The sequence below is a fragment of the Crocodylus siamensis genome, chromosome 1, assembly GCF_052110815.1.
Source record: "Crocodylus siamensis isolate JL-2025a chromosome 1, ASM5211081v1, whole genome shotgun sequence".
In the NCBI taxonomy this organism is placed as follows: Eukaryota; Metazoa; Chordata; order Crocodylia; family Crocodylidae; genus Crocodylus; species Crocodylus siamensis.
In genome coordinates this window covers 117,765,038-117,792,964 of record NC_143395.1, presented here as the reverse complement: position 1 = coordinate 117,792,964, position 27,927 = coordinate 117,765,038, and the positions used below count along the sequence as shown (strand labels likewise).

Below are 27,927 nucleotides of genomic sequence, written 5' to 3'. Positions count from 1 at the left end.
TGTGCTTTAGAATGAGAAATATACATATTTACCCAAGAAATAGGAAAACTGAACGCTGAGTACGGAAGAGTGGAGTTAAAACAAACACAGACTTTAGAACCTTCTTTTTCTATTTCTTGATTTTTCTCAGCTGCATAGTTTTGCTAGTGAATTAACAGGCATTTTTTTGTTTAAATCAGAAGTGTATTTTTTTCTTAAGACACATTCTGTGTTTAATAGTGGTATTTACATGGATCATTAGGATTGAAGAGTCTCATTGCATTGAGGTGAACAACGCGGTAGGGAGAAATTTCTATTTTTAAAGCTGCTATTTGACTACAGATCGTTTTCTTCACAGTGATATGAAAAATTATAGTAGCACTATTTTAAGAATACAGCTTTCCAATTCACAGGCTTCCCTCATATGAAACCTCAGGATTTTCTTATTTACAATGGAGACAGATGTGTAGATACATCCTTAAGTTGCAAAATTAGGTAGCTTTTGTTTTTGTTAAAGACACACTGTATTCAGTGATAGATACTGCAGTGTAATTATATGGCTGGGTAATGGGCTCGGTAGGTAAAAACAGAAACTGTAGTTCAAGGTCTTAATACCTACTCCATCACACCTCAAAAACCCATCCAAGTAATTTCTGCACCCACTGAAGGAAGGGGAAGGAAGACAGCAGAAAAGGGATGCAGCTACAAGCATCAAATGCCATCAGTCATTTCTAAGACCTCTCCAGTTGCCAAGTAAGTCATGTCACGGTACCTAGCCAACAAAATCCATAGCCACACTCCTGAAGACTTTCATAACACAATCCTTAGTTATCAGTACAAATCTAGTAAATCTGCTGAAAATCTGAACATGCAAGTATACTGAAACAAATCCAAGAAGTATTTAATCACAAATTTCTGCTTATTTTGAAGCTGCAGCAGGATTTCCTTTTGTCTTTCCATAACTTCACATAATTCCACTTAACGGATTCAAGTTCAAGTATTCTGAGAAAAAAATAGCCACAACAAATAGAAAGTGATAACATAAGATTCAGAGAACTGATCAGTAAGCTGTCACCAACGAAGTTTATGCCTCCGAACCAGCTGGTTTCCACACCCCCTGGCAGATGTTAGACTTAAGACATAATTAACCTGTTAATCATGCCATGTATAGTAACCCCACAGTATGTTCACGCAACTAAAGGCACAACAACGTGGGAAACCAACCACAAAAATATTGCACAAAATGTAACATTTTTGTGGTCGGTTTCCATCGCACCTTAAGTTGAAGGTGTGGCAGGATAGCCATGCAACCTGATGTCAGTTGAATGGCAGAGACTGGTTGACAGCTACACCCATGTAAGCAGGCCAACAGCCCCATGTTGCAGGGTCCTGCTGTCTTCAGGGTGTCAAAAGAAGAGGAACACAACAGCTGGGCCAGGGTACCAGGGCACTGAAAGCCACAGAGGTCACCAGAACATGGTCCTCAGCACCTATAGGAGTTGTGAGGCAAGGCAAGCACCATGCCAGGTCATGGGGAGCCACAGGGCTCACTATGACTCAACAAGTTGACTACCTTGATTCACTGCTCCCAGGGACCTGACACATTCCAGCCATGGGAGCCCCAAGTTCCCTGATCTGAGGTTCCTGGCTAGATACATGGTTTTCTGACATCCCCATGAGCAGGTCTCGCAGAGCTCTCAGGTGCCCTGCGACTGAGAACAGAAACGGCTTGGGAGAGACTCCTAGGGGTGGGAAGGGGGAAGCACAGCTGCCAGTCACCAGGACTGCGCAGGTGCTGGTTGCCCTAGCAACCAGGGAAACCTAGAGACAGGAAAGGGTGGAGCTTAGCCCTCCTTAAGCCCAGGCAGAAGGCCAGGAGGGCAGTTCCCCTCCGGCAGCCGATCATGATCCACTGGCAAGCAGTAATGGCACAATTGGGATCTAAGGTGCAACCCTGCCCTGCCTTCTGCTTGACTTCAGACTAATAAGCTAACTACCTCTCAGAACTCACGCAAGCACTTATAGTTATAAGACACAGTATGTCTGGCTCCAGAAACCTACAGAATAAATCTGCTTTTGAGAATCTGAAAGCACAGACTGGCACCAGCTCTTTATTAATAACTCTGTTAGGAAGCAAGTGGCAGACACTTTACAGCTAACCTCAGGATGTTCCCTATAGTACCAGTCACACATTTCTTTTGGTAACTCCCAGCTTATCTGCCTGGGAATGCATTACTGCCATTACACCGGCGAGGTAAGGGACTTAAGCACCAGACATCAGCATCAGAGCTATTACTGTGCACTACTGAGCATTTCAGGATCTGAATAGATGCATTTTGCCTTCTGAATTTAGCAAGAAACTATCAACCCTCTCCTCCCCACTTCCCCATCCTGCCACTTCTGTGTCCCTCTTTTGATTTTCAAATTGTAATGCTAGTGGCAGAATGGGCATGCCTTTTCCAAACCTAATCTCCTTCATAGACATAAGACATTGCTCACTTTATCATTTTTCCCCTGCAGTAAGGAGATTTCTTGATTAACAAGTTAAAAAAAAATCTAATTTCCACAGCAGAAGCATTTACATTAGAACCATTATAAGAAGGATTGTTCCTCATGCAGCTCCTACCACAGGAAGGAAGAAAGTGAGTATCAGGCTGTTTATTTTCTTTTGTATATGACATTTCCTATGGCGAGAGATTCCAAAAGTAAAGATTTCATTTCATTCTTCTTCGGGTCAATTATCTGATGATTAAGGTGGGTCGAAGTAAGAAGGGCACAATAAAAACTGATTTAACCTTCCTTTCTACCCAGTCTCTTATCTGGAGACAGCTGAAATGAAGTATAGAAGCAATAAAAATGAAACCCTTAAATTGCACAGCATGTACTAAATCTAAAGACTTTGCTCCTACAAGAGGTCATGAGTCAGATACTGCGGCTGGATCCATTTAAACCTAATATTGTAGTTATGAAAAACAAATGATAAAAACAACCAAGTCCTAGACTTCAGGTGGCAAGTTTCCCCACAGGTTTAAGAGGACACAGTTCCGCCTTCTATCATGAACAGTGCCTACTCCCGGAGGCTGGCGGGGCACGGCAGCAGCAGAAGCACGGTGGCCGTAATTGGGGGAGCTCCCTCCCGCAGCCGTCACCAGCATTGTCGGGGGCAGGGGTGGTGGCGAGCGCCAACCAAGGGTCGGCAACCACCCGCAGCCACTACCGGCACTGGCAGTAGTGGCCAGAGGGACCTGCGGACTGCCCGCAGACACCACCAGCACTGTTGGAGGCAGGGTAGCAAGTGGCCACCACCCGCAGACACTGCCAACAGTGTCGATGGCACCTTTTTTGCAGGGGGTGCACCACCAAGCTCAGGGGGTATGCGTGCACCCATGCGCCCCCCGTACGCATCACCCTTGGCTTCTATACAATATAGGTTTCCCTTATATTATTCACACTACAACATATTATGCTGTACATGTGTTCCTGGAAAACGGAGCATAACTCAAATTTGCATAAAAGGAACCCGCTTTACAATGTAGCAAATAGCGATACATTCCAAGACCTCAACTGTACTGACCCCCAGCCCTATCTCTACCACCTTTACAAGACAATTTTGGTACTCACCAACAGCAGACAGTACACACAAGCACTATCATAATGGGGATGGCAACTACAGAAAAACATGTTGCAGACAAATGAGGAGCAGAGATCCACACAGGAGACTATATTTTGGTGCGCCACCCACACATCGCACTGCACAGAACAGCTGACTGCGGGCTTCCACCACACCGATCACATAAGAGTGAATTTACCTTGCGTATAACGAATTTTTGGTATAAAAAGGGTCATCGCATAAGAGCGAATTTGCACATACAGAGCCCACATAAAGTGAGGGAAGCCTGTACAGGATGCTTATGTGCATCACTTTGTTTCTTTTTGTCTTCCTTGAAGCACACGCCAAGCTGTAACCAAGTGATGGACTAAGAGCAGGGCTAAGCCATACTAACAGAATCTGCTATAACTGACTGATTGCTAATATTTTCCCCAAATCTGTCTGAGGTCAAAATATCACCATATTGAACCACTGCATTATGGAACATGTCAAAGTACTGAATTTCAAGTTCGGTTTAATCTGGTGACTGGAAATTTGCTTCTACTAAAATTTTTCCTGCAGCATCCTAGAGAGCAAAGGTATCAGAAGTCATCTGCTAATTCAGGTGTGGACAACCTGCCATACAAGCATCCTGTATATGTGGCAGGTATCAGATGGGGGAGGAGGCAAGCAGCATACTGGCAGATTACAAAGGAAGCAGGCAGAGGAAGTGGCACTTGGGGAGCCAAGGGTGCAGAGCTCATTTGTGACACACCTGCCAGAAAGGCTAGCCTGCACTAGACGAGCTTGCAATGTAATAATATTTCACAGTTCAGATATCCAGAGTTAGCAGATACTGCTCCATTCAAATCTTTACAGCCAGCCACTACTTCTCTTTATAACTTTCATTCCAGAGAACTTTTAACACAAGCCATATACAAAGCTTATTTCATTCAATGTGATGCAGCCAGATGGGGTGAGACATCAGGTGTTCAAGAGCACCTTACAACTCTACACTGTCATCTCTGGCCAAGATACAGGACCTCCACTTAACCCAGGAGGTGCACAGTCCCACCAGAGGAAATGCCCTGTTGGACCTGGTCCTGGCCACAGGTGACAACATGGTAAGGGGCCTCCAGGTCCTTGACCACCTGGGTGATAGCGATCATCGCTTCCTAGAATTCACCATCCAGCGCAGGGTGTCAAGGGCCTGCAGCAAGGTGATAGCCCTAGACTTCAAGAGGGCCATCTTCAACGAGTTGAGATTAGTGGGAGAGGCGCTGGTTCTCAAGGGCAGGGGAACTCAGTGCCCAAGATGAGTGGTCATTCCTTAAGAAGACTATACTCAGGGCCCAAGGGGTGACCATTCCAACAAGAAGCAAGGGGGGCAAGAGTGCCCAAAAGCCCCCCTGGCTCACAAAGGGCGCCCAGGAATGCCTGATTGCCAAAAAGGTGGTGTACACCCGGCGGAAGGGGGTTGCTATCTCCAAAGAGGAGTATACCCCCTCTGCTCAGGCCTGTAGGGGGGCTGTCAGGAAAGCTAAGGCGGACATAGAGCTAGGACTAGCATCCAAGATCAAAGATAATAAAAAGTCCTTTTTCAAATATATAGGGAGGATGAAGAAGGCACCAGGAAACGCGGGGCTCCTGCAAGATACGCTGGGCAATCTGGTGGTTGCGCCAGAGGAGAAAGCAGACCTCTTTAACCAATTCTTCACCTCCGTTTTCTTGTGCAGGGACCGGGACTTCCCCGCCGTGATGCAAGACGGACTCAAGGGGAACGCCTCCAGACCTCAGGTTGGGGAGGACCGGGTTAGAGAGCTTCTGGAGGGGCTGGACGTGTTCAAAACAGCAGGTCCAGATGCTCTCCACCCTAGGGTGTTGAGGGAGCTAGCTGGGGTTATTGCAGGGCTCTTGGCATGGCTTTACGAGTGCGCGCGGTGCTCGGGTCAGGTGCCAGATGATTGGAAGACAGCCAACGTGGTCCCCATCTTTGAAAAAGGGAGGAGGGAGTACCCGGGCAACTATAGGCCCGTCAGTCTTACCTCAATCCTAGGGAAACTCTTTGAGAAGATCATCAAGGAGCACATCTGCAATGGGCCAGCTTCAGGGATGATGCTCAAGGGCAACCAGCACGGTTTCATTAGGGGCAGGTCATGTCAGACCAACCTGATTGCCTTTTATGATCAGGTCACAAAAGCAGTAGATGCAGGTGTCGCCGTGCACGTAGTCTTTCTGGACTTCAGCAAGGCCTTTGACACCATGTCCCACCCCATCCTCATTAAAAAACTAGACCAGAGTTTACCATTATAAGGAGTCTGTAGGAAAGCCAACAAAACTCACTCCACGGTCACCAGAGAGCTACCATAGTTACCCATCCTAAGACAACTTTAAATTTAAAGAAAGTCCCCAATAATTAAATTCTATACAATGAAAAGTTAAAAATTTGTTATACTTTTCCATGTATAGAATCTAATTATTAGGGGGCTATCTTAAATTTGCCCCCACCACCAGCAAAACAGGAAAAGCAGCAGCAGGGGAGAAAGTGTTGAGGAGTCAGGCAGCAGATGACAATGAGGACAGAGGCAGCATGGAGTAGAGGTAGCAAGGGGGCAGGTGGAGGGCAGAACCATGGCTGTAGCTCCAACTCTGAGGACAGGTCACAGCCACGGTCAGGGCCAGAGCCAGAACTGCCACCTGGCTCTCTGCCAGCTTATATGCAAATCCCAGATGAAGGGCTCTCTCCACTCCCACCCCTCAACCTCCCAATGCTAAATAAGGAGAAAAAAAATCTTGTCTTGGATTCGAGTAAATATGCTAAGACCAGCCTAACTAGTATTATTATCTTTCCCCATACATTAATGGGAAAAAAATACAGGCATTAAGAGGCAGAAACATTTTTTTTAATTCTTTGCAGCTACAATGATGTGATACAAAAATATTGCATTTTACTACTTGTCTATTTTTAAATATATATATATATATATATATGCAGTAACTATGCAAAAACATGTAGTTCTTCACAGTAAAAGCGTAGGCTTATTGGTAAGCATAGGAAATGAACTGTCAGTCAGTTAGAGAGGTTTTCGCTTCAATTAGTCTACTTTAGTATCTGCAGTGCCTAGTATTTTATTGTTTTCATGACTGAAGTGTCAAAACAACTTCACTATAATCAAGAATATCAGTAACACAAATGCTAGTTAAGAAATTGTTGTCTAACTTGTGTATTTGTACTGTTGTCTGCAGGAACCACTGGTGTGTGAAATTGCTAAATGAGGAGAGGAGATGTTGATCATAAAACACATTGAGCAAAGAAAGAAGGAAAAATTCAGAACTTCCTAACTATGCCCATGACACAAATCCAATCTCAGCTGACATTTGTCACATTCAAAATTGTGTCTCCTAAGCAAATGCCTTGTGCTCTGGTATAAAAATAGGACATGCTAACTCAATGCAAACTGTCACTTCTGTTAAGCAAAACACTCCAGTGCAGATAGAGAGAGGACATGTCATGTTTTCTGTCCTTATCCACCTTCACACAAGACAAATATTTCAACATAAGCATGAACATACTGTACTCTAATTCACTGTTACATATTCTTAGTAGGGAGGCATAATATAATTTTAAACTAATCGCAAGCTTTACAGAAGAAGGCCTCAAGACAGAAGCAGTAATACATGATCTCAGATTTGACTTGTGAAATCTGGCTCTGGTCAAATAGCTGACCTTACATATTCTGCAGAGAACACCACTCTCTCCTGTGTATCAACCTGACCCCAGGCTTGCCTGCACACTAAGGGGTCTGTTGGCTAGATCCAACTGGTTGAAGATCTTCAGGCGTTCCCATAGTCCTCAGCATACTACACGTCCTTCAAGAGGTACTCAGGAAAGACAGTCTTCCATGTACCAATAACTATGATGCAGCTCTTCATAACTGATACTCCTGTCAGTTTCAGTGCCGAGAAAACTTGGAGCAGTAATTAGGCTGATTGTAGAAGTAAATTTTGAACCTGGTCCACTTGCATCATAAAAAAACACCTACGTTCTAGAACACCTCAGTCAGATGTCCTGTAGGTCTGAAGACTTTACTTAGCTTCTCAGAAAAATTGCCAGAAGTGGGTCCCTTAATGAATGAGAGAGGCAACCTTCTGACAGAGGATACAGAAAACACTGAAGTGCTCAATGCCTATTTTGCTTCAGCCTTCACAGGCAAGGTCAGCTCCCAGACTACTACACCGAGCAGCACAGTTTGGGGAGGAGGTGAGCAGCCAACAGTGGCGGAAAAAATAAGTTAGGGACTATTTAGAACAGCTGGACATATACAAGTCCATGGGGGCAGATGGGATGCACCCAAGGATGCTAAGGGAGTTGGCTGATGAGACTGCAGTGCCACTGGCCATCATCTTTGGAAACACACGGCAATCAGGAAAGGTCCCAGGTGATTGGAAAAAGGCAAACAGTGCTCATAATTAAGAAAGGGAAAAAGAAGGATTCAAGGAACTATAAACCACTCAGCCTCACCTCAGTCCCTGGAAAAGTCATGGAACAGATCCACAAGGAATCCATTACTTAGCACTTGGAGGAGAAGAAGGTGATTAAGAACAATTGGCATGGATTCACCAGGGGCAAATCATGCCTAACCAACCTGATTGCCTTCTATGATGAGGAGACTGGCTCTGTGGATGCAGGGAGAGCAATGGATGAGGAATACCTTGATTTTAGCAAGGCTTTTGAAATGATCTCCCACAACGTTCTCATGGGCAAACTAAGGAAGTATGAGCTAGATGAATGGACTGTAAGGTGGGTAGAAAACTGGCTGGAGCGTTGGGCTCAGAGGGTAGTAATCAATGGCTCAATGTCTAGTTGGTAGCAGGTATCAAGTCAAGTGCCCCAGGGCTGGTCCTGGTCTCGGTTTTGTTCAATGTCTTCATCAACGACCTGGAAGATGGCATAGAGTGCACCCTCAGCAAGTCTGCAGAAGACACCAAGCTGGGAAGTAAGGCTAGGATTCAGAGTTGCCTAGACAAATTGGAAGATTGGGCCAAAAGAAATCTCAATGTTCAACAAGGACAACTGGAAAGTCCTGCACTTAGGATGGAACAATCCCATGCACAAGTACAGGCTGGGGGCTGACTGGCTGGGCAGCAGCTCTGCAGGAAAGGACCTGGGGGTTACTAGACCAGGGGTGGGCAAAATGCAGCCTGGGGGTCAGATGCAGCCCACTAGGCCATTCTATCTGGCCCGCAGGGCCCCTAAAACATTAGGAAAATTGATATTTATCTGCCCCTGGCTGCCTATCATGTGGCCCTCGATGGCTTGCCAAAACTCAGTAAGCAGCCCTCCGCCTAAAATAATTGTCTGCCCCTGCAGTAGATAATAAGCTGAATATGAGCCACAAGCGCACCTTTGCTGCAAGGAAGGCTAACAGCATACTGGACTGTATTGGTAGGTGTGTCGCCAGCAGGTCAAAGGAAGTGATTATTATTCCCCTCTCTTCAGCACTGGTGAGGCCACATCTGGAGTACTGTGTCCAGTTTTGAAGGCCCCACTACAGAAAGGATGTGGACAAATTGGAGAGAGTCCACAAGAGGCAACAAAAATGGTGAGGGGACTGGGGCACATGACTTATGAGACGAGAGGCTGAGGGAACTGGGCTTATTTAGTCTGCAGAAGAGAAGACTGAGGGGGGATTTGATAGCAGCCTTCAACTACCTTAAGGGGAGCTCAAAAGAGGATGGAGCTAAACTGTTCTCAGTGGTGGCACATGACAAAACAAGGAGCAACTATCTCAACTTACAGTAAGAGAAGTTAAGGTTAGATATTAGAAAGAATTTTCTCACTAGAAGGGCAGTAAAACACTGGAACAGGTTACACAGAGAGGTGGTGGAATCTCCATCCTTGGAGGTTTTCAAGACCCAGATAGAGACATTCTTGGCTGGGACAATCTAGTTGGGGATGGCCCTACTTTGAGCAGGGGGTTGGACTGGATGATTTCCTGAGATCCCTTTCAACCCTAATATTAAAAAAGGGAGGAAAGTGGATCCGGCTAACTACAGGCCCATTAGCCTGACTTCTATCCTGGGGAAGATCTTAGAAAAGTTTATTAAGGAGGCCATCCTTGATGGACTGGCCCAGGCTAACATCCTAAGGGATAGCCAGCACGGGTTTGTTGCAGGTAGGTCTTGTTTGACCAATCTCATTTCCTTCTATGACCAGGTGACCTATCACCTGGACAAGGGAGAAGAGATTGATGTCATATATCTTGACTTCAAAAAAGCTTTTGATCTGGTATCCCATGATCACCTCTTGGCCAAACTGCCCAGTTGTGGCCTTGGCTCCACCACAATCTGCTGGCTGGGAAATTGGCTCCGTGGTCAGACCCAGAGGGTTGTGATTGATGGCAGTCACTCATCGTGGTGCCCTGTGACCAGTGGGGTCCCTCAAGGCTCTGTCCTGGGACCCATACTGTTCAACATCTTCATTAACGATGTGGACATTGGAATCAGGAGTGGACTGGCCAAGTTCGCCGATGACACCAAACTTTGGGGCAAAGCATCCATGCCAGAAGATACGCAGGTGATCCAGGCTGACCTGGACAAGCTCAGCAAATGGGCAGACGAGAACCTGATGGTGTTTAACACCGAAAAATGCAAGGTTCTCCACCTTGGGAGGAAAAACCTGCAGCATCCTTACAGGCTCGGCAGTGCTACGTTGGTTAGCACTACAGAAGAAAGAGACTTGGGGGTCATCATTGACCACAAGATGAACATGAGCCTTCAGTGTGATGCTGCGGCTAGTAAAACGACCAAAACGCTGGCTTGCATCCATAGATGCTTCTCGAGCAAATCCCGGGACGTCATTCTCCCCTTGTACTCGGCCTTAGTGAGGCCGCAGCTGGAGTACTGCGTCCAGTTTTGGGCTCCACAATTCAAAAAGGATGTGGAGAAGCTTGAGAGAGTCCAGAGGAGAGCCACGCGCATGATCAGAGGTCAGGAAAACAGATCTTACGATGACAGGCTGAGAGCCATGGGACTCTTTAGCCTGGAAAAGCGCAGGCTCAGGGGTGATCTGATGGCCACCTATAAGTTTATCAAGGGTGACCACCAGGATCTGGTGGAACGTTTGTTCACCAGAGCGCCCCAAGGGATGATGAGGTCGAATGGTCACAAACTCCTGCAAGACCGTTTCAGGCTGGACATAAGGAAGAATTTCTTTACTGTCCGAGCCCCCAAGGTCTGGAACAGTCTGCCAGCGGAGGTGGTTCAAGCACCTACATTGAACACCTTCAAGAGTAAATTGGATGCTTATCTTGCTGGGATCCTATGACCCCAGCTGACTTCCTGCCCTTTGGGCAGGGGGCTGGACTCGATGATCTCCCGAGGTCCCTTCCAGCCCTAATGTCTATGAAATCTATGAAATCTATTATATGATTCTGTGATTTTATAAATTTGGAATATTCTATTTGGAAAACCACTTACCATGATTTGCTTATGATACTTCAGGTCTAGTAGGTGGGCTAAATTGGTTGAGACTGCCCTGTTGGAGACAGAGAAAGTCCTAGAAGAAAGAAAAGGTTCCATAAAATCTTTAGCCCCAGTCTGACTCAGATCTTTGGTTGCATCAAGCCCAAATTCCTCCAGCTGTACTCCAGAGAAGCAAAACAGTCTTCTCTCTTTTTCTACACCCTGCCATTGCCAAGATCTGTCAAATTATTAACCCAGAGAAGGAGCCTCAGTTCTCCATCAAATGCATATCAATACATAATGGTTAAGTTGCATATCAAGAACCTGCATGGACAACATTACAAGAAACAAGAAATTTTTAGCACACAACTAAAACATATCGAAGAAAAAGAATATAAAGGGGAAAGTCTGCATAGGTCTGGTTTTTTTTAATAGAAGTGATGCTATTCTCCCCTGCAGGAAGAGAATTGTGTCTGCCAGGAACAAAAGCCCTGGGTAATTCAGTCAGAATATTCATCTTGATAATGTATATGAATACATTCCTCACTTGCCTCAGTTATATACACAACTGGCTACCACATTTTCCAGTATGGGCCTGGCTACTCTATAAACAGGAGATGCAGACTGCATTGGTGAATAGCAGCCAAAATTGCTTCATTCAAATTCAGGATCCAACAATTGCTTTAAAATCTTTGGCTAAACAGGCCCAACAAACAGCGCTACATCAGGATAGTCAAAATAAGACGTGGAAATAAGAGCCCACAAGTGTCACTGGTTCGCATGCCTATTTCCCAAGCATGGGACTTCATGCAATCCTTCCATGGTTTTCTCCAACACTAAGAGACAGGAGCTCTGCCATAATTCAAATTTAAGAAGCTTCACTCATTTTCCAAAAGAAGAAATGTATGAAAAAATCTGTTTCAGTGCCCCATTGGGGGCAGAAACAGGAATGGATAATACAACACAACACTAAACGTAAGATAATTTACTTCAGAGGATGAACTCTACCACTCCCCTCTACCCCACTACCCAATTGATCAGTCACTATCTGACCTTACATTTATTTTTAAAATATCATCTGAAGAAAATTAAGTCATACAAGATCAAGATATTGTCTATAGGTACAACAGACATTTTCTCTCCCATACACTATAGGCAACATGACACATAAATGCTAAAAGTCACACTCTTCACCAAAAAATCTAAATTATCAGCTAAGTCTCAAAACAGTAGGTTAAAATTTTGATTAGCTATTGCCCTCTTCATTTTCCAAGTGTTGCGCAAGTACTTCAATGAGGCCTAAAGATGAGCAAACTTTTTGGAAAATAATCTATAACAATGTAGTCATCTACTACAGCAGCTTATCAAATCTCAACAACATTTGCGCCCTGTTGTCACAACCCACGTGTTCGCAGTAAGGCTATTAAGATGTCAGTGACAGAAAGATTTGAGCGTGTGTGTACCCAGAACAAAATCCCATTTACTCTAGCGGGACTATACACCAGTATAAGGGTCAAAACAAGAAGAGCTTTTGGCAAGATCACTTCTGTACCATTATACAATTCCAAGTAAGAAAATGCTGTTAAAAGAGTGGTTTAAAAAATGCAAGTATAAACTCAGAACGCACTGTGGAAGGAAACATCAGGCTAAAGTTGATTATTGTTATTATACAACTACATTGCCCTGTTAGGACATAAAACAAATGCAGTGTAAAGGAGTGGACTAAGAGGTCCTTTTCAGTTTTGTGTTCCCATATATTTAAAAAGATTCTAACTGACAGTTCAATAAAAGGATTTTCAGTGTAAGACACTGATTGTACCATCATATGCATTTATGAAGTCCTGCATAAAAGACAAATTTCCAATTATATTGCAAATGTGAGAACTGTAATTGCAAAATACCTTTAAGCCTTAAACCTAAAAACCTCCACTATAATAGACTAATAAAAATCACCTATAAATCAGGAACTTTTTTGATAAAGGTAACAGATAAAACAATGTTAATTTAGAAAGACATAATAGTAAATATCAAGTGTGCTAGTTTGTGCTGAGCCAGAAACAGTTTTTCATTAGATGAATTAAGCTATGTTCTAATAATTGAAGTCCACACAAGTCACTACTGCTTCCATCATGGTTTAAGTACACTATCTTCAGTGCCAGCAACTACCATATGGAAAAAAAGGAACAGATGATGGACCCAGAAGGCATTTTGTCTATTCGCTGCAAATAGCGTAAGATACGGTGCTGAATTGGATCCTAGAACAACATGGCGCTTTGAATTTTTTTCCCCCCCAAAATGTACTCCATTACCAAAATGTAATAGTTATAATTTAATACCTGCATTCACCGCAAGGAAGATTAGATTTGTTTCAGTGTTACCTTGACTCAGCTACTTCTTTGTTCCAAAAATGTCATTACCTTTAATAGCAGTAAATTTACTCTACCTTAACAACGATTGCCAATCAGCACATACACAAATATGGCTTTAAGCTCTAACTCCCCTTCTCATATGCTGCTAACCTCTAGAATCCCTCACTTATGTAATTCCTTTCAACGTGTCAGATTGGGATATAGTAAATGAAACTGCCAACATTTTAAGACAAGCAAGTAGCAGTTGCACTGACACAGATGGAGAGCCATTGCTAACATACTCAATTTGTGTTGTCAAACTGAAGTTTCTGGATTCTGGCAGAGGGGAGGGAAAGAAAAAAAGAAGGGGGAAAATGAGAAAGAAGCCATATCTCTTGCTTTTTAACAAACATAAAAGGCTACAGGAAGAATGGATTTATATTTCTACTGCTTTATCACCTTAGGTGATAGGAGATGAAGCAACTAATATTATTCAGACTGATTCAGACATGCAGTCTAGTATATTTTTAACCCATGTGCAAAAGCAATTCTTTACAAACATGGGAAACAAAGATTATCCTTAGTGCACCGAAATTCTTAAGAGGTTTGTTTACTGGGCTGGGGCCAGGGACAGTTCCTTTTCAAGTGGCTGGCCAGTTCCTCACAGTATCTACAAGCCATCACTTAGTATACAATCAAATTATTCCCAAGGCAACCCTGATCCAAAATGCTTTCACCATTTGGAAAGCAAGGGTTTATTTCTATTAGAACTTTGTACTCAGATATTGATTCTATTTAGTAACATTTCACTATCCCTCAAGGCTACAGGTTGCCATACAATAAATATTTTCTTCGTTTAAACACTTTTTTCAGATACCCATTTCAGCAGTGGAATTTAGGTGAGTTAATGCAAAGGTATGAGAATACTAGGCCAGATCCTGGGAAATGAGATATAAATCTGCACAAAATGCAATATGCTACACAATTTGCCAAAAAAGGTTTAACCTGGGCTGTATGCAGATTGTTTTAAGTGACTAATCCTTTTCTTTACCTTTACCAAAAAGCAGCCACTACACATCATACCTAAAGAGACCAGGGCCACAAACAGTCATTTATTTCTAGCAGTGAAAATTTTCCACCACTAGATATGTTTTCAGGAGAGGGAACATTACAACTGTTCAGCCTGCCCTTTCTCCCCTCCTCCTCACATCTTTCCAAGACAGAGTGCCCCCCCAGTTTGGGAAAAGCACTGGGGAGTAGCAGCTGCTCCAGTCCTATTCTTAGGGGGACTGAAGTAGTGGGGAAGGTTCCTCAGACTGGGAGTCCCAGTCTTAAGGAGCAGATGGGGAGGAGTGGCTGCCTGTTGGGAGAACCTGTCCTCTGCGGCTTCTCCAGACTGGGGTGATCAGGGCTAAGGAAGGCATAGAGAGCCCTTCCCCACCACTTTACTCCTTCCCAAGACTAAGAGGAGAAGCACAGCAGCTGCTCCCTATGCCCTCCCTAGACACGGGTGACCCTGGCCTGTAAAAGGCATGAGCAATATTTCCCCACCATTCAACTGCTGGTCCCTGGGGGATAGGATGGGGAACACAAAAGCAGGGAAGTGTACAAGCATTCATTCTCTTGGGAGAAACTCTCCCACAAGCAACCTGTACAGGGCAGAAAATGGGTTTTACTTTTCCCAAAACCACCACTTTTGATCTAGGAGAAAGTGTGTGACTGCTTGTAGTTTCTACCCGGAGAGCTGCAAGTCTCCCAGTGAAAACATAATGCCTTGTATGGGGCCCAGGTCCTTTAGATTGAAAAATGGAGATGTAGACTTGTTATTAAGTTAACTAGCAAATTGCCCGTCAAGAATGACGGGGGGGGGGGGCAGAGCACCACCACCTACCGCCACCTCCCAGGAGCAAGGGGGGTGGGAAGTTTGCCCCACTGTCCCCTCCATCAGCACCATGCACTGCTGCCACCTCCACCTTGCCACCCCACCCCAGCCCTGCTCCTCGGAGGTGGCAGAGCACCACCATGATTGCGGGGATGAAGCAGTGGGGCAAGGCCAGCACCACTGGCCTCGCCCCACCTCTCTGTCCCCTCTGTCCCCACTATCATGGCAGCACTCCGCACTCTGTTTGGGTGTTTCACTAATCAATCAGAGTGCTCCAAGAGTGTTACGGACAGACAGACAGACAAACCCTTTATTATATAAGAATTATTACATATGAATAGTTTTTCTCTGACCACATGCAAACAGTTGGAAGGGACTTTATTTGGTAAATGAACAGGTAAAGTCTGGCTTTAAAAGTTTCCAAAACAAAAACCAAAGCAATGGATGGTATTTAGAAGGGAAAATGACAATGACCCAAGACCATTGTTGAATGGGCAACAAGATTACACAACCTGAAAAACAGTTGTCCTGTTACCTGAAAGGCAATATCAATTACCCTAAAGATTTTTTTTAAATAAATAAATAAATGGAGGAATACAACTGTGTTCCAGGATAATTAAAACCTGTATTCTTTAAAACCTTGAATAAGAGTATAAGTAGCTTAAGTATTTATATACACAAGACACAGAGGACCCATTCCTGCAAGGGGCTGAACATCTTTCACAACAGTTGGAATTGACCATCTCACTGTCTAAAAGCAGCAACATGCATTTAGCTAGGAAATGAAACTTTCTCAGCCCATTTTCAGGTATTCATTGATTGGACCAATCATAAAATGTGCCTCTGACTGCAAGAAAATCTACTGAATGCTTCCCATATTGACTTAAATGAATGTTACCTCAAGTGTTTAACTTTTTTGAAGATATCTAATCATAGGACTCATTTCACTAGCACATATCAGTTCAGTAATGTTCCCATGCTCAAACAGCAGTCAAAAGTGCATGCAGGATACAGCGAAATACAGATGACCAATATTGACAGGTTTCTTAAAGAAATCATTCAGCACTAGAAATTTAGTTCATCCAACCCAAGTAGCATATTTCAATGCAACAGAACTACATTCCTTGAAAGATAATTTGATATCCATGCTATACCAATTTATATCCATTTAAGACATTTTTTCTCTACCTCGCTGAAGTTTTTTACACCTCTCTCCTCCTATACATTTTTGTTCTAGTCAAGAATGACTTCATTCACTAGTTACCACTTGGAGGTGGCTCAGTAGCAATTAAATGGGAGTCTGTTCAGAGTCAGACAACTGTGTTGTAAGTTAGTTTCTACATCCTGACAATGTTAAACATAAGGCTCCTATCTTTACTGAAGGTAATAAAAGCATAGTAAAAAAAGCTCTGCAAGAAAAATGAATAGAATAATAGAAAATTAGAGCTGGAAGGGACCTCAGAAGGTCATCTAGTCCAACCCCTTGCTCAAGCAGAAAACTCCCCAGCTAGATCACCCCAGCCAAGTCTTTGTCTAGCCAGGTCTTAAAAGCCTCCAAGGACGGAGAGTCCACCACCTCCCTGGGTAACCTGTTCCAGTGTTTTACTACCCTCCTAGTGAGAAAATTCTTCCTAATATCTAATCTAAACTTCCCTTCTTTCAACTCGAGACCATTGCTCCTTGTTCTGTCATCTGCCACCACTGAGAACATCCTCTTTCAAACCACCCCCCATCCCTTCAGGTAGTTGAAGGCTGCTATTAAATCCCTTCTCAGTCTTCTCTTCTCTTCCTATAGTTCCAACACTGCTCCAAAACAGAATAAAACCATACCAAATTGCTAATTAGGGTGGCTTGATAAGCCAATGAGGATAGCAAGCAACACTGGTGGCTTCAACAAGGATGGGATGTTTACAAAAAGGGTTTTACCTTAAGTGTTTGCAATATTATTTACTGTTCTTCCAGACTCAGAAGGAGCAGATTGCTACTAACCATGACAACTGGGTCAGATGACCAAGGTCTGCCTGGCACACACAAACAGGGCCAGGGGATGGTATGAGCCAAAACAGAAGGTTCATACCAATGTGGCAAACTAGTGGCTAATAGGAACATAACCCCAAACCTCAGAGAGAAGCCCTGTTATACTTGGGGCACATCGTAAGTATACAAGAAATTTACTTGCAGGAGAATGTATACAGCAGTAGTTCTCAACCTTTAAAATTCAAGGCACCACTCAAGAAGTGCCAGATCCTACTTTTCACTCCTGTTTATGAGTGCAGAAAAACAACAAAGCAATTGTTTGATGTGAAGAACTCAGAAAGTCCACAACGGATCAGATTTTTTTTTAACACTATGAACTCCTGTTGAAATGTCTTGGTTTATCGCATAAATCATGTTTACGCACTGTAACAGAAAGCCTGGGGGCTCCCTGTTCCTTTAAGAGAACCAGCCTATCCAGGGAGCCCTGCAGGCTAGGCAGGGTTCAGCAGCTACAGGTCACGAGGCCAATAGGCTAATAAAGCAATTAGCAGGCACCTGCAGGCAGTCAGCTGACCAGAGGTAGCCAAGGCCTATAAGCCTGGGAGCTTATAAACCCAAGGCTGGGGCTGGCTCAGGGAGCCTCTCCCTGGCAGCTGCAGGAGAAGGAGCTCCTGCCTAGGAGAATCACCCAGGGATGCTGGCCTGATTGCTCTGCTGCCTGCAGGAATGCTCAGACTCAGGGAGCTCACAAGGAGCCAGGCTGGGAGGTGTGCTGGCCCAACCCTGAAGGAAGATTTGCCCTCTTAAAGGGGCAGAGGGCTATTTTCACTATGGTGATTTATGTTATAGCCCAGGGGCTTGTGTTTATATTGTGTCTATACCAGAGGTTTGGGATGGGGTTGTAAGGGGCAGTTAAGGAGGTCCCATTAGTGCCTAAGAGACATGCAACAGCCTTGAGCCCTACCAGGGACAGGCTCAAGCAGTTACTGAGCCTGGAGTGGGCAGAGTACAAGGCAGCAGTGAGACAGGGGCCAGAGGCAGCCTATTTATCACTATCCCTTCAGGGTGTGGCAGACAAGACAGGAAGGCACCATAGGGGTGGAGCAGGGCACAGTCACAGAGCCTGCAGGGGCGTCACAGCCATCCCTGGGATCCCAACATGCTACACACACCTACCAGTGCTAACACTGCATGGCACCCCATGGCACACTTGAAAGAATCTCAAGGCACCCTGGGGTGCTGCAGCACCCCAGTTGAGAATCATGAGTATACAGAAGCTCGTGTTATGCATCATAACGTACAGGACACAGTATACCAAAAACAATACCTGATAATGCCCATCTCTCCTGGAATGGTGTTGTCTCTTAATTACACAGGTCTTGAAATACAATGAATAACATTTCATTGAAGTTTTAAGGTATTATTTCAGAAAAAAAATCTACATTTTGATCCCCTCTAATAATTATGTTAATTTTTAGCCATTTCCATCTATCTGATGGACAAGAAAACTATATTGGAGAAATAATACTCTACATGGCCCACATGACAACACATATACTTGGCAGAACAATCTCATTAACAAACAGGAAGTAATAGCAAGGACTTTCGGTGTCCAAAGAGATCTCCTCTTCCCAGGAAGCACGGAGCCTTTCCTGATATGGGTCTGCTGCAGTCACATTTTGAATACCCAAGAGAGGAATTCAAAGCTACTTTCAACAGCCTGAAGTGTCTCCTTGTGGATACTGTCTTTGAAACCAAGACACAGTAGAGGTTGGAGGAATTGACCAAGATGAACTTCTACAGTTTAAGTTCAATAAGGGCCACCCACTTCAACATTACATCCTGCAATAAAAGCTACTAGAGCCAAAACACTGCATTTGCAGTGTAGCAAAGGTACATTAGATTAATATTTAGAGTAATAAGATTTGTACTGCAAAGGCCAATTCCTTATTCTGGTCAAGGTTTCATACAATCCCTTTTCACCAGGGATCCAGGTTTTCCCCTTTAAAGGAGAAAAGCACAGATTTCCATTTGGAGGCTGGATCTCTGCCAGCCTGCAAACAAGATGCTTGGGGCTGGAGGGGGAGCAGGCAGAGGGCAATTGAAGGTAGAGGGCCTGGGAGATAAAGGGAAAAAAAAATCCAGGGCAATGGGGCAGGGTGTGCCATGCACATATGCACACATGCAGGCAGCAATACAGCCAGGCAGGGTGGTGGGAGCAGGTCCAGCACCTGCATGCTGGTAAGTCTGCGGGATGCAGAGGGGGCAAAGGTTAGAGGATCAGGGCTTAGGGACTGTCACTGTGTCACTAGGGCCAGGGGCCAAGCTCTGACAAGCCCAAACCAGCTCTGCACCATCAGGGTCCCCCGATGGCACAGGGGTGGTCCAGGCGCACCAGAACTTGGCGTATAGCCCTGATGGCACAGGGCCGGTCCAGGCCATCAGGAGCCAAGCTCTGGTGAATCTGAACCAGCTTGCACCATCAGAGTGGGTGCCAAGCTCTGGAAAGCCCCACACAACCCCAGCCCCCTTGGTGATGTGCCAGGGAGGCATGGAGGGCATGTCCCCCCCCAAGATTTCTGCACCAATAACAGGGTGCGAGACATGAGGCTACAGCCTGGACAGACTGGCACCAGGCAGGAGCTGCCTCCACAGCCTAGCAGGTGGAACCCAGCGCAGAAGCCAGAGCAGGGTGGGGAGACTCGGTGTTGCCACCACCGCCACCAGAAGCCCCATGCCGCCACACTCCCATGGTGAGGTTGCCCTTGCCTTTCCAGCACCAGTGGGAATGGCAGCATGGAGTTGTGCCCCACCCCCCCACTGCAGCGGTGGTACAGAGTTATATCCTTCAGTGTCAGCATTTATGTGTTTCCTGTGCCCTGCCCCACACATGCACGTGCAGATTATACCAGCAGAGCTAGCAGTGGCTGGGAAGAGAGGCATGAGTCATGCTGACAGGGGTGGAGGGGTGCTATGGCAGGGCACTGGCATGTCAGGGCTGCTTAGTGCCACAAAGGTGCTCGGGGAGGAGCACCCAGAGTTGGACCCCATCATTGTGTGGGGAGGAAGAAGGGGGGAGCTGTTGCTGGGAGGAAGTGAGTAGGGGGTAGGCAGGAGCTGGGGGTCAGGAGCGAGGGGCACCAGCAGGGCTGGGGGGGCTGTGGCTTGGGAGTGAGGGGCACTGGCATATCAGGGCTGCTCAGTGTCACAAAGCTAGGGGACTGGCGGTGGGTGGGGGTGGGGGTGGGGAGGGTTTCAGCTAGACCTGTGTCCTGGAGAACAAACCAGGCACAGGCAGCTCTGTGGCAGGGGGAACTCTGATTTTCCATGATTAAATTTTTGTTGTTCATTTAACACCAAAATACATAGATATTTAGAATTTAATTTTATGATAACAATTGAGGCACCAGTAGGCTTCCAATTGCTTTAAAATTGAAAATATATCAATAAAACCATGTGTGTGTGCCTGTGTGTCTATAAAATCAGTTGAACACAGTATATGTATTAGTGGCGCTTCATTTTAAACATGGAAAATGTGGATTTGGGGGTTTTTAATCAGAGAATAATTTTGGATTTTTTTTAGATCAAAAATCCCTGCTTATCATCACTGTATCTGCACATCTTCCAGAAAACTGCAAAAAAACCAAAGTACTATTAAATATGGTCCTCTCTCACTTTCACTTCAAGGGAAGTACTGTGAGGTTTTTATGGCAAGGGGAATTACTCCTGTTTTATTTATTGGTAGTTTTGTTACCCTGGACTTTGCAGGTATATTATGGGAGGCAAAATGAAAAAGCGCATGCTGCACTTGGAAGGAGAAGTTGAAAGGTCTGTGATGGTTCTTTAGTTGTTTCATTCTCAAGGCCACCATCTTCACCTGATCCTCCACAACAAATCTCCATCTATTAGAGAGACTTATCTGTACAGTAGGCACCATCCATTCTATACATATATAAGGGGTTTAGTCCGTGTGTCTGTCTGTCCATAACATTCATGGGGAAGGAGGGGAAGTGACACACAGCTGGATGCAGAGTGGTGACAAAGCAGGGCAATGCGTGACGGTGGCAGCCACCGCATACAAGCTTCCCTCCCCTGCTACTCCTGGGAAGCAGCAGCAGTGTGGGGTGGTGGGTGGCAGCGCTCTGTCCCCACCCACCGTTCTTGACAGGCAATTTGCTAGTGCATGCGCGCGCACACACACACGCGCGCGCAGCTGTCCCGGGGAGAGGGGTGAATCAAAGCGACCGCCCTAGCAGGGTGCAGGGCAGAAAGGCCACGGCCCCTTCTGCAGGGCCCACCTAGTGCTGGTGACTCTGCACCGCCGCCACCGACTTCACGTCATGCTGCTCACTACCCACACCCACACACACACACACACGGAGCTGAGTTAGACATCAACAGTCTTCATCACAGAGTTTTAAATATTCTTTTACACATCTTGAGCCCCGGTTATAACGCACTGATAAGGTAAAGACTTGCATCTTCAGTTTGACCACATCCTATGGGAAGTCAGTGCAGAGCATGGAAAACAGCCATATTCATGATAGTATTCCCAACAAGAAAAGAAGTTGCATTCTTTACCAGGAGGAGTCCTCAATCACCCTTCCAAAGGCCAACTATTTCATATCTAGGTATATTATCCTGCTGTAACCCAACCAGATAATGACATATTACAAAGGCCAGGTTAAGGTTTGCTAGACTGGGATGCACACTTAGCCAATCAGGCAACCCTTTCTGAGACCTTGTTAAATGCATGTCTTCTTTTTACCCATTTCCAGAACAAACCCAAAATTACTGCTGCTCTTACTTTAAGACTGTACTACTTATTTAAATAAAAAAAAAGCAAAACTTGATGTTTTGTGGCAGTTGAATGCATGCCAGTCCACCAGAATGAATCAGGCTTCATCATCCCTTTCTCACCAAGAAACAAGCTCATTTCCTGTTGAGGCTTGTTCTCTTAAGATATAGAGCTTCCTATTGTTCTAAACTCTATGGCCCATCCATTTAAATTAACCAAGTAGACCAGTAAATTAAAAAAAAAGCGTCAACACAGCTTGTGCTGTTGCCATTCATATTGGTTTTTGTACTCAGCAACCAAAGAAGCTGTGGTTGGCTAATGTCCTCAACTCTTAAAGTTCAAGAATTGTCCAATTATAAACCTAATAACCCTTTTCTTGGATATACTAATGTGCAAACATAATAGCTCTAGCACAATCCATAGTATAGCTCCTGTCTTTTGTTTCCTGTAAGTTTTTCATGACCTATATTCCCTCCATGTATACTTCCACAATTCTGTTCATTACAGACTTAAAAAATTATTGTTGGGAGAATGTACCTTTCAGCACAGTAAGTTTATGTATAAAGCTTAATCAATAGCTCCTACCGCAAATTCAGAGGTACTGTTTAATGTTGTACAAGTTTGGTAGGTGGTCAGAAGATGCACTGAAAGAGAATTTCAATTGGGATCATTTCTGTGCTGAGGATGCGGGTGTGGAATGCACCGATTTCAATTCCTTTATGCATATGTGGGTTGTTTGATGCCAGAAATCCTTACCCACAAACAGTGAACTTGAGCCAAAATTCTGGAAGTGCCAGTGTTGTAAAAAAAAGTTCTCTTACAGGAGTTTTTTTTAAAACTAACATACTGCAGCTATTATAGAAACTGATCAGAATGACCTACAATACAAGTTTGGTACCCTGTTTCCACCTCACAATTTGCAAAAAAAAAAGCTAGAATGGCTAAGACACTATTTAAAAGTATGTAAATGTGGCATAATCTAGAGTAACTTGTTGAAGTGGCCCCACATCATACAAACAGGAGTTTAAGCTAGATTCATATTTGTGCACTGAAATCTAGCTGCCCAGAGCACAACCAAATCAGTGTTAAGTTGAATTACCTTGCATTTCATTCAACATTCTTTGAAAGTATCTTTACATGAAGTGATCTCTCAGCTAACTAGAAGCTTAGGACATATCCCCTTCTATTCCAGATTCCCTAGTTCTGCAGGGTGTCCTTTTGACCTTGACAACCCCTCACAACTAAAGCTAGGCCAATCCCCAAATCTGATTTTTATATAGGATTAGCCTTCCTGCAGACATTACATGTTTTCAAGTGTTTTATGTTGTATCTAGAGTTAGTAGCAAAAAAAGTTTTGCAAATAATGAATAATAGATGCACTCAAGAGCGTTCTCATCTGGTTTGATATCGGATTTTAGGGGGTTTTCTTTCTACTAGCAGTAGTTCAACCCAAGGAAGGAAGGAAGGAAGATCACGTGCAGGCAGGATTTGTCCCTGTGTACCAGGAAGCCAGAAAAAAATACTACCTATCTAGTTTAAAATACAGAAATGTAGATTTTATATTTAAAATATAAATATTGGAACTGTTGATTTATCAGTAAAACCTCTCACTGCAATTCATTAGGAGATGCTTTATAAATCGAGACTGATGGGCAAGCACCTTTATTCAGTTACAGTTTCAGAGTCCAAGATTGATTGATTTATTTGCACACGTTCATTGCGCCAAGCTACAAAACACCCCTCAGTCATACTTTTTCTGCTTTCCTTCCTCAGGACCGTAGGGTTATTACTTGTTATTACCATCAATGAAAGCTGCAACAGCCAAGTCACTGAACAGATGAGACAGGGAACACTAACTCTAATGTGCTATTCCAAGATTACATATGTTACAGATAGTGTGAAATATGAAGGATTTTGAAATTATTTCAGAATCCAAGCAATGCTATATTATGAGGACTAATTCATCTCAGCCAGCCTTCTGGTCACAGTTATTACCAGTTTGTTCAGCTGATTAAGTTTCAACATGGGAGCTACATCCCAGCCTAAAAATAAATCATAAGGGAGTTTATTTAAAGTTCAAGAGCTGTGCAGTTAACTTTAACCTAATACTCTCAATTGAGCTCCCTTCTCTCACCCATTATTACTTCTGATATGCAGCCTGCTTGCTAATTAGTTGTAAAGAAAAAAAAACCTGGAGGGAAATTGCATCATAAAGAGTCTGAGAATCTCGGTATGAAAATGAGCCATAGTCAAATCTCCATTTTGACCTCAAGTGTAGTGTTCTCAAAACCAATGGGATTAATAAACCACTTTGCAAAAAGAGACAGACACACAGAAAGAAACACATGTAAGAGCTTAAGTCAAGACTTTAAACACTTTTACCCTTTCCTTTTCTTTTCTTTTTTATTAGAAAAGATTGTGTAACATCAAGTCATTAGAAAGAATTATTCCCCATGGAGGAAAATAAGTTTTTGATTCACTGTTTGCATAAGAGTGGAACTCAGGGATTCCAAAGGTCCTTCCCTGTCACCAAATTCTTCATTTACATTCTACCTCCTGCTGTGTAGTCACATTGCAACCACAGTAAGGAGACATGGAATTGAATGCAAAAGCCTTCGCGTAATCAGGGCTTGTGGTAGAAGTGATACCTTTTATTAGACCAACAAGATTTTTGCAAAAAAAAAATTGTTAACTGTAAGCTTTCAGGCACAAACACCCTTCATCAGGCACTGGAGAAAAGACTGTAAAAGTTTTCCTGGGTAGAAATGAAAGTTGGTATTTCACAGAATTTCACAGAGGAGTCAATAGATGGAAACCTCCTCTGGGCAGGCAGTTCTTAGCTGGTAAGGAGTCTCCCAGCTCACCTGTGAGGCTTTAAAATGATGCAAAACCTTTAAGTAATTAAAGAAATGTTTTTGCAAAAATCTTGTTGGTCTAATAAAAGATATCATCTCTATTACAAGTTCTGAAAACTTTTAAGTATGCATTTAGCAACTTATTTTTGTAATGCATTTGACCAGCAGGAAACCTAGAAAACATACTAAATTGTTTTCCATCCTCCCTATAAGTAATTCCTGTATGAACCCTCAACCCTGAAGTGTGGAGGGTGCATGGTGTTCAAAGTCTGGCTATTCAGATCTTCACACCTACTTGATGCATTAAACACCTCAAGATGTGTCAGGCATTTCCTGCCTTGTTGACACACCCTGGGAACCTGTGGTGAAATTTCAGCTCTATTCAAATCAGCAGGAAACTTCACATTTGGCCTAAACAGGGCCAAGGTGTCATACCAGAAAAGATGGTTTAAAAAACAAAAACAAAAAAAATCTCTACACAGAAACTGACCAGGGTGACAGGAAAGGCCAGAAGGGAACTTCTGCTGAAATCTAACTACCTACTTGTGAGACCTTTTAAAAGCTGAACCATAAGGATGCATTTTATAGCCATGTTGGCCTGAGACAAAGGGGAATACAAAAGTCTAAAACTCTTGGTTTAGGGGTAATATCTTTTATTAGACCAAGTAAACCAAGAGTTTTAAAACCATTCCCTCTCTTCCCCCCCCAAGGTGCCAGCAAATCTGCATTTTTATCTCATCTTGGACAAAAACATGCATAGCTTAAAACAAGATTGATAGATTGACAGATAGATGTCAAAGGAATAATAGGTATGGACTCAATGTGCCATCATCCTACATAATCTTTGATGAAAAACTTATTTTCAGCTGCTCCTTACACCTAGCACATTATTAACCCATAGTACAGAATGACCCCCAGGAGCTCTTTAGAAGACAGTTATGCCCTTGGGGGCAGGGGCTTCTCAACTGGGCACAGCCTTTTTTCTTTCAACATGTGGTCAGAAAAGCATTTGGACAGGAGGGCAAGGTGCTGAATTTGAGGTTTGTTTGCAGAACATGTGACGTGCACCTAAACTTGGTCTTCGTGCAGCCCTCGTTCTGTACTATGGGTTAATAATGCACTTGGTGCAAGGAGTAGGTGAACATGAGAGTTTTTACTGGAGACTGTGTAGGACAATGGCAGAGTCCAGATTTCTGATTTTAAGGGGGGGGGGAGTGGGGGAAGGTCCATGTACAATTTTTTTTCTTTCTTTTTTTAAGCCATGTACATTTTGCCCAAGATGAGCAGAAACTACAGACTGTTGGCTGGTATCTCAGAGAAAAAAAAAAAAGAAATCCTTACAGTTCTGCTTCTGGGGTAGGGACTTTTAATTCAAAGACACTATCCAGAACTGTGCCTGAAGGCCACCTTCAGAAAGAGGGTCCTGTAGCTATCCTATTTTAATAACTTAATGATCTTCACAGAGCCTGGGACCCATGGACTGCCTTCCTGCCCTCTCTTCCAACCGCGAAGGGGTGGGGGGAGAAACAAGTTGAAGAAGGAGCTTAAAAATGGGGGGGCAGCTTTGTTCTGTACAGCAGGGATCTCTCCAGTTGTTGGGAAGATGGGGCAGGGCAAGGAGAGGCCAGCTGGTGCCTGAGGAACCTTCACTTTTGTTCCCAGCTCGAGGGAGCCAGGCCCACAGCAGCTGAAAAGGGAAGCAAGGGGACACCCTGCGGACAGAGAGGGTGACCTGCTGGCCTGTCTTGTTGCTGGGTCCCCCTGCACGCAGCCCTGCTACAGCCCAGGCTTGCGGGGCGTGCTGCGCCCTGCTCTCCTGTGAGGCAGGGAGGAGAAGCATGATGGGGGGGGACTCAGCGACCGCCGCCAGGAATGTCATTTGGAGGTGGTTTCCAAGCTGGCGCCCCCCGCCCCGCACGCACACACGCGGACACGGTGTAAATCTAGCCACGGGCACACTGGAGAGGCAAAGAGACCAATTGCCCCAGGAGGTGAGCGCGAGGAGCAGGGCTGGAGCGTTAGAGGCACCCACCGCTGGCGTGCACACGCGTGTGGACACACACACAGGCGCACGAGGGTGCACACACGGGAGGGGGCCGAAGCGCACACACGCACGCACACCCAGGAATGCACATCCAGGCGTGCGCGCGCACACATACACACACACATACACGCACCCGCCCCCGAGGGGTCAGCGCACACACAGGCACGCGGGCGCACAGGCGTGTGCACACACGCACACCCGGGCAGCACCTGGCAGCCGTAGAGCTGGCCGAGCTGCTCCACGATCCACTCCTCCAGCACCAGGCGCTTCCGCAGCTCCTTGCGGTCGTATTTCACCGTCACTTTGCCCTGCTGCTGCCGCCGCTGCTGCTGCTGCACCGGCGCCGCCTCCTCCCGCGCCGCCGGGCCCGCGCCCCCCGCGCCGCCGGGCCGGGGGCTCTGGAAGAAGACGCGGCCGCCGCCGCCTCCCCCGGCGGCGCCCGGCTCGCTGCCCCCCGTGGCCACCGACATGCTCCGCTCCGCGCCCGAGGCAGCGACGTGGAGCTGCTCCCGCTCCCGCTCCCGCCGCCGCCGCTACCCCCCGGCCGCCGCCGCCCGCGCCCGCCAGCGCCCGCCCGGCACCTGCGGCGGAGCCGCGCTCATCCCGCCGCGGCGCCGCCCGGCCCTGCTCGGGGGCGGGAACAGCGCCGGCCCCGCCCGCCGGGGCTCGGGCCGCGCACAGCCCTCGCTGCGCTGCAGCTTGTCGCCGCCGCGGCGGAGGGACCTGCCGCTCGCGCGCTGTGCACGCGTCTGTATATGTATGCATGTGTGTGTGGCTCTGCATACAGATGGGAGTGTGTGTGTGTGTGTGTGTGTGTGTGTCCATGCACGCGCGCATGCCTCCACACGTATATATGCACGCATACAGAAAAACACACACACTGTATGCATACGTATATACGCGTACAGATATAGACACCTGTGTGCATATGTGTATACGTATGTACACATATAAATACACATAGATAGATACACGTATATTGGTATACATA

At 45.2% G+C, this 27,927-nt stretch overlaps 1 protein-coding gene across 1 annotated transcript in view; it reads right to left on the bottom strand.

Moving 5' to 3' along the window:
* PPP1R14C (protein phosphatase 1 regulatory inhibitor subunit 14C) overlaps positions 1–27,511 on the bottom strand; it is an 80,748-nt gene extending 53,237 nt beyond the window's left edge. Inside the window, exon 1 of the mRNA XM_090041301.1 lies at positions 27,146–27,511. Coding sequence (XP_089897427.1) covers positions 27,146–27,406 — 261 coding nt within the window. The 5' untranslated portion in view covers positions 27,407–27,511. The remainder of the gene's footprint in view (positions 1–27,145) is intronic.
* Positions 27,512–27,927: the final 416 nt, after the last annotated feature.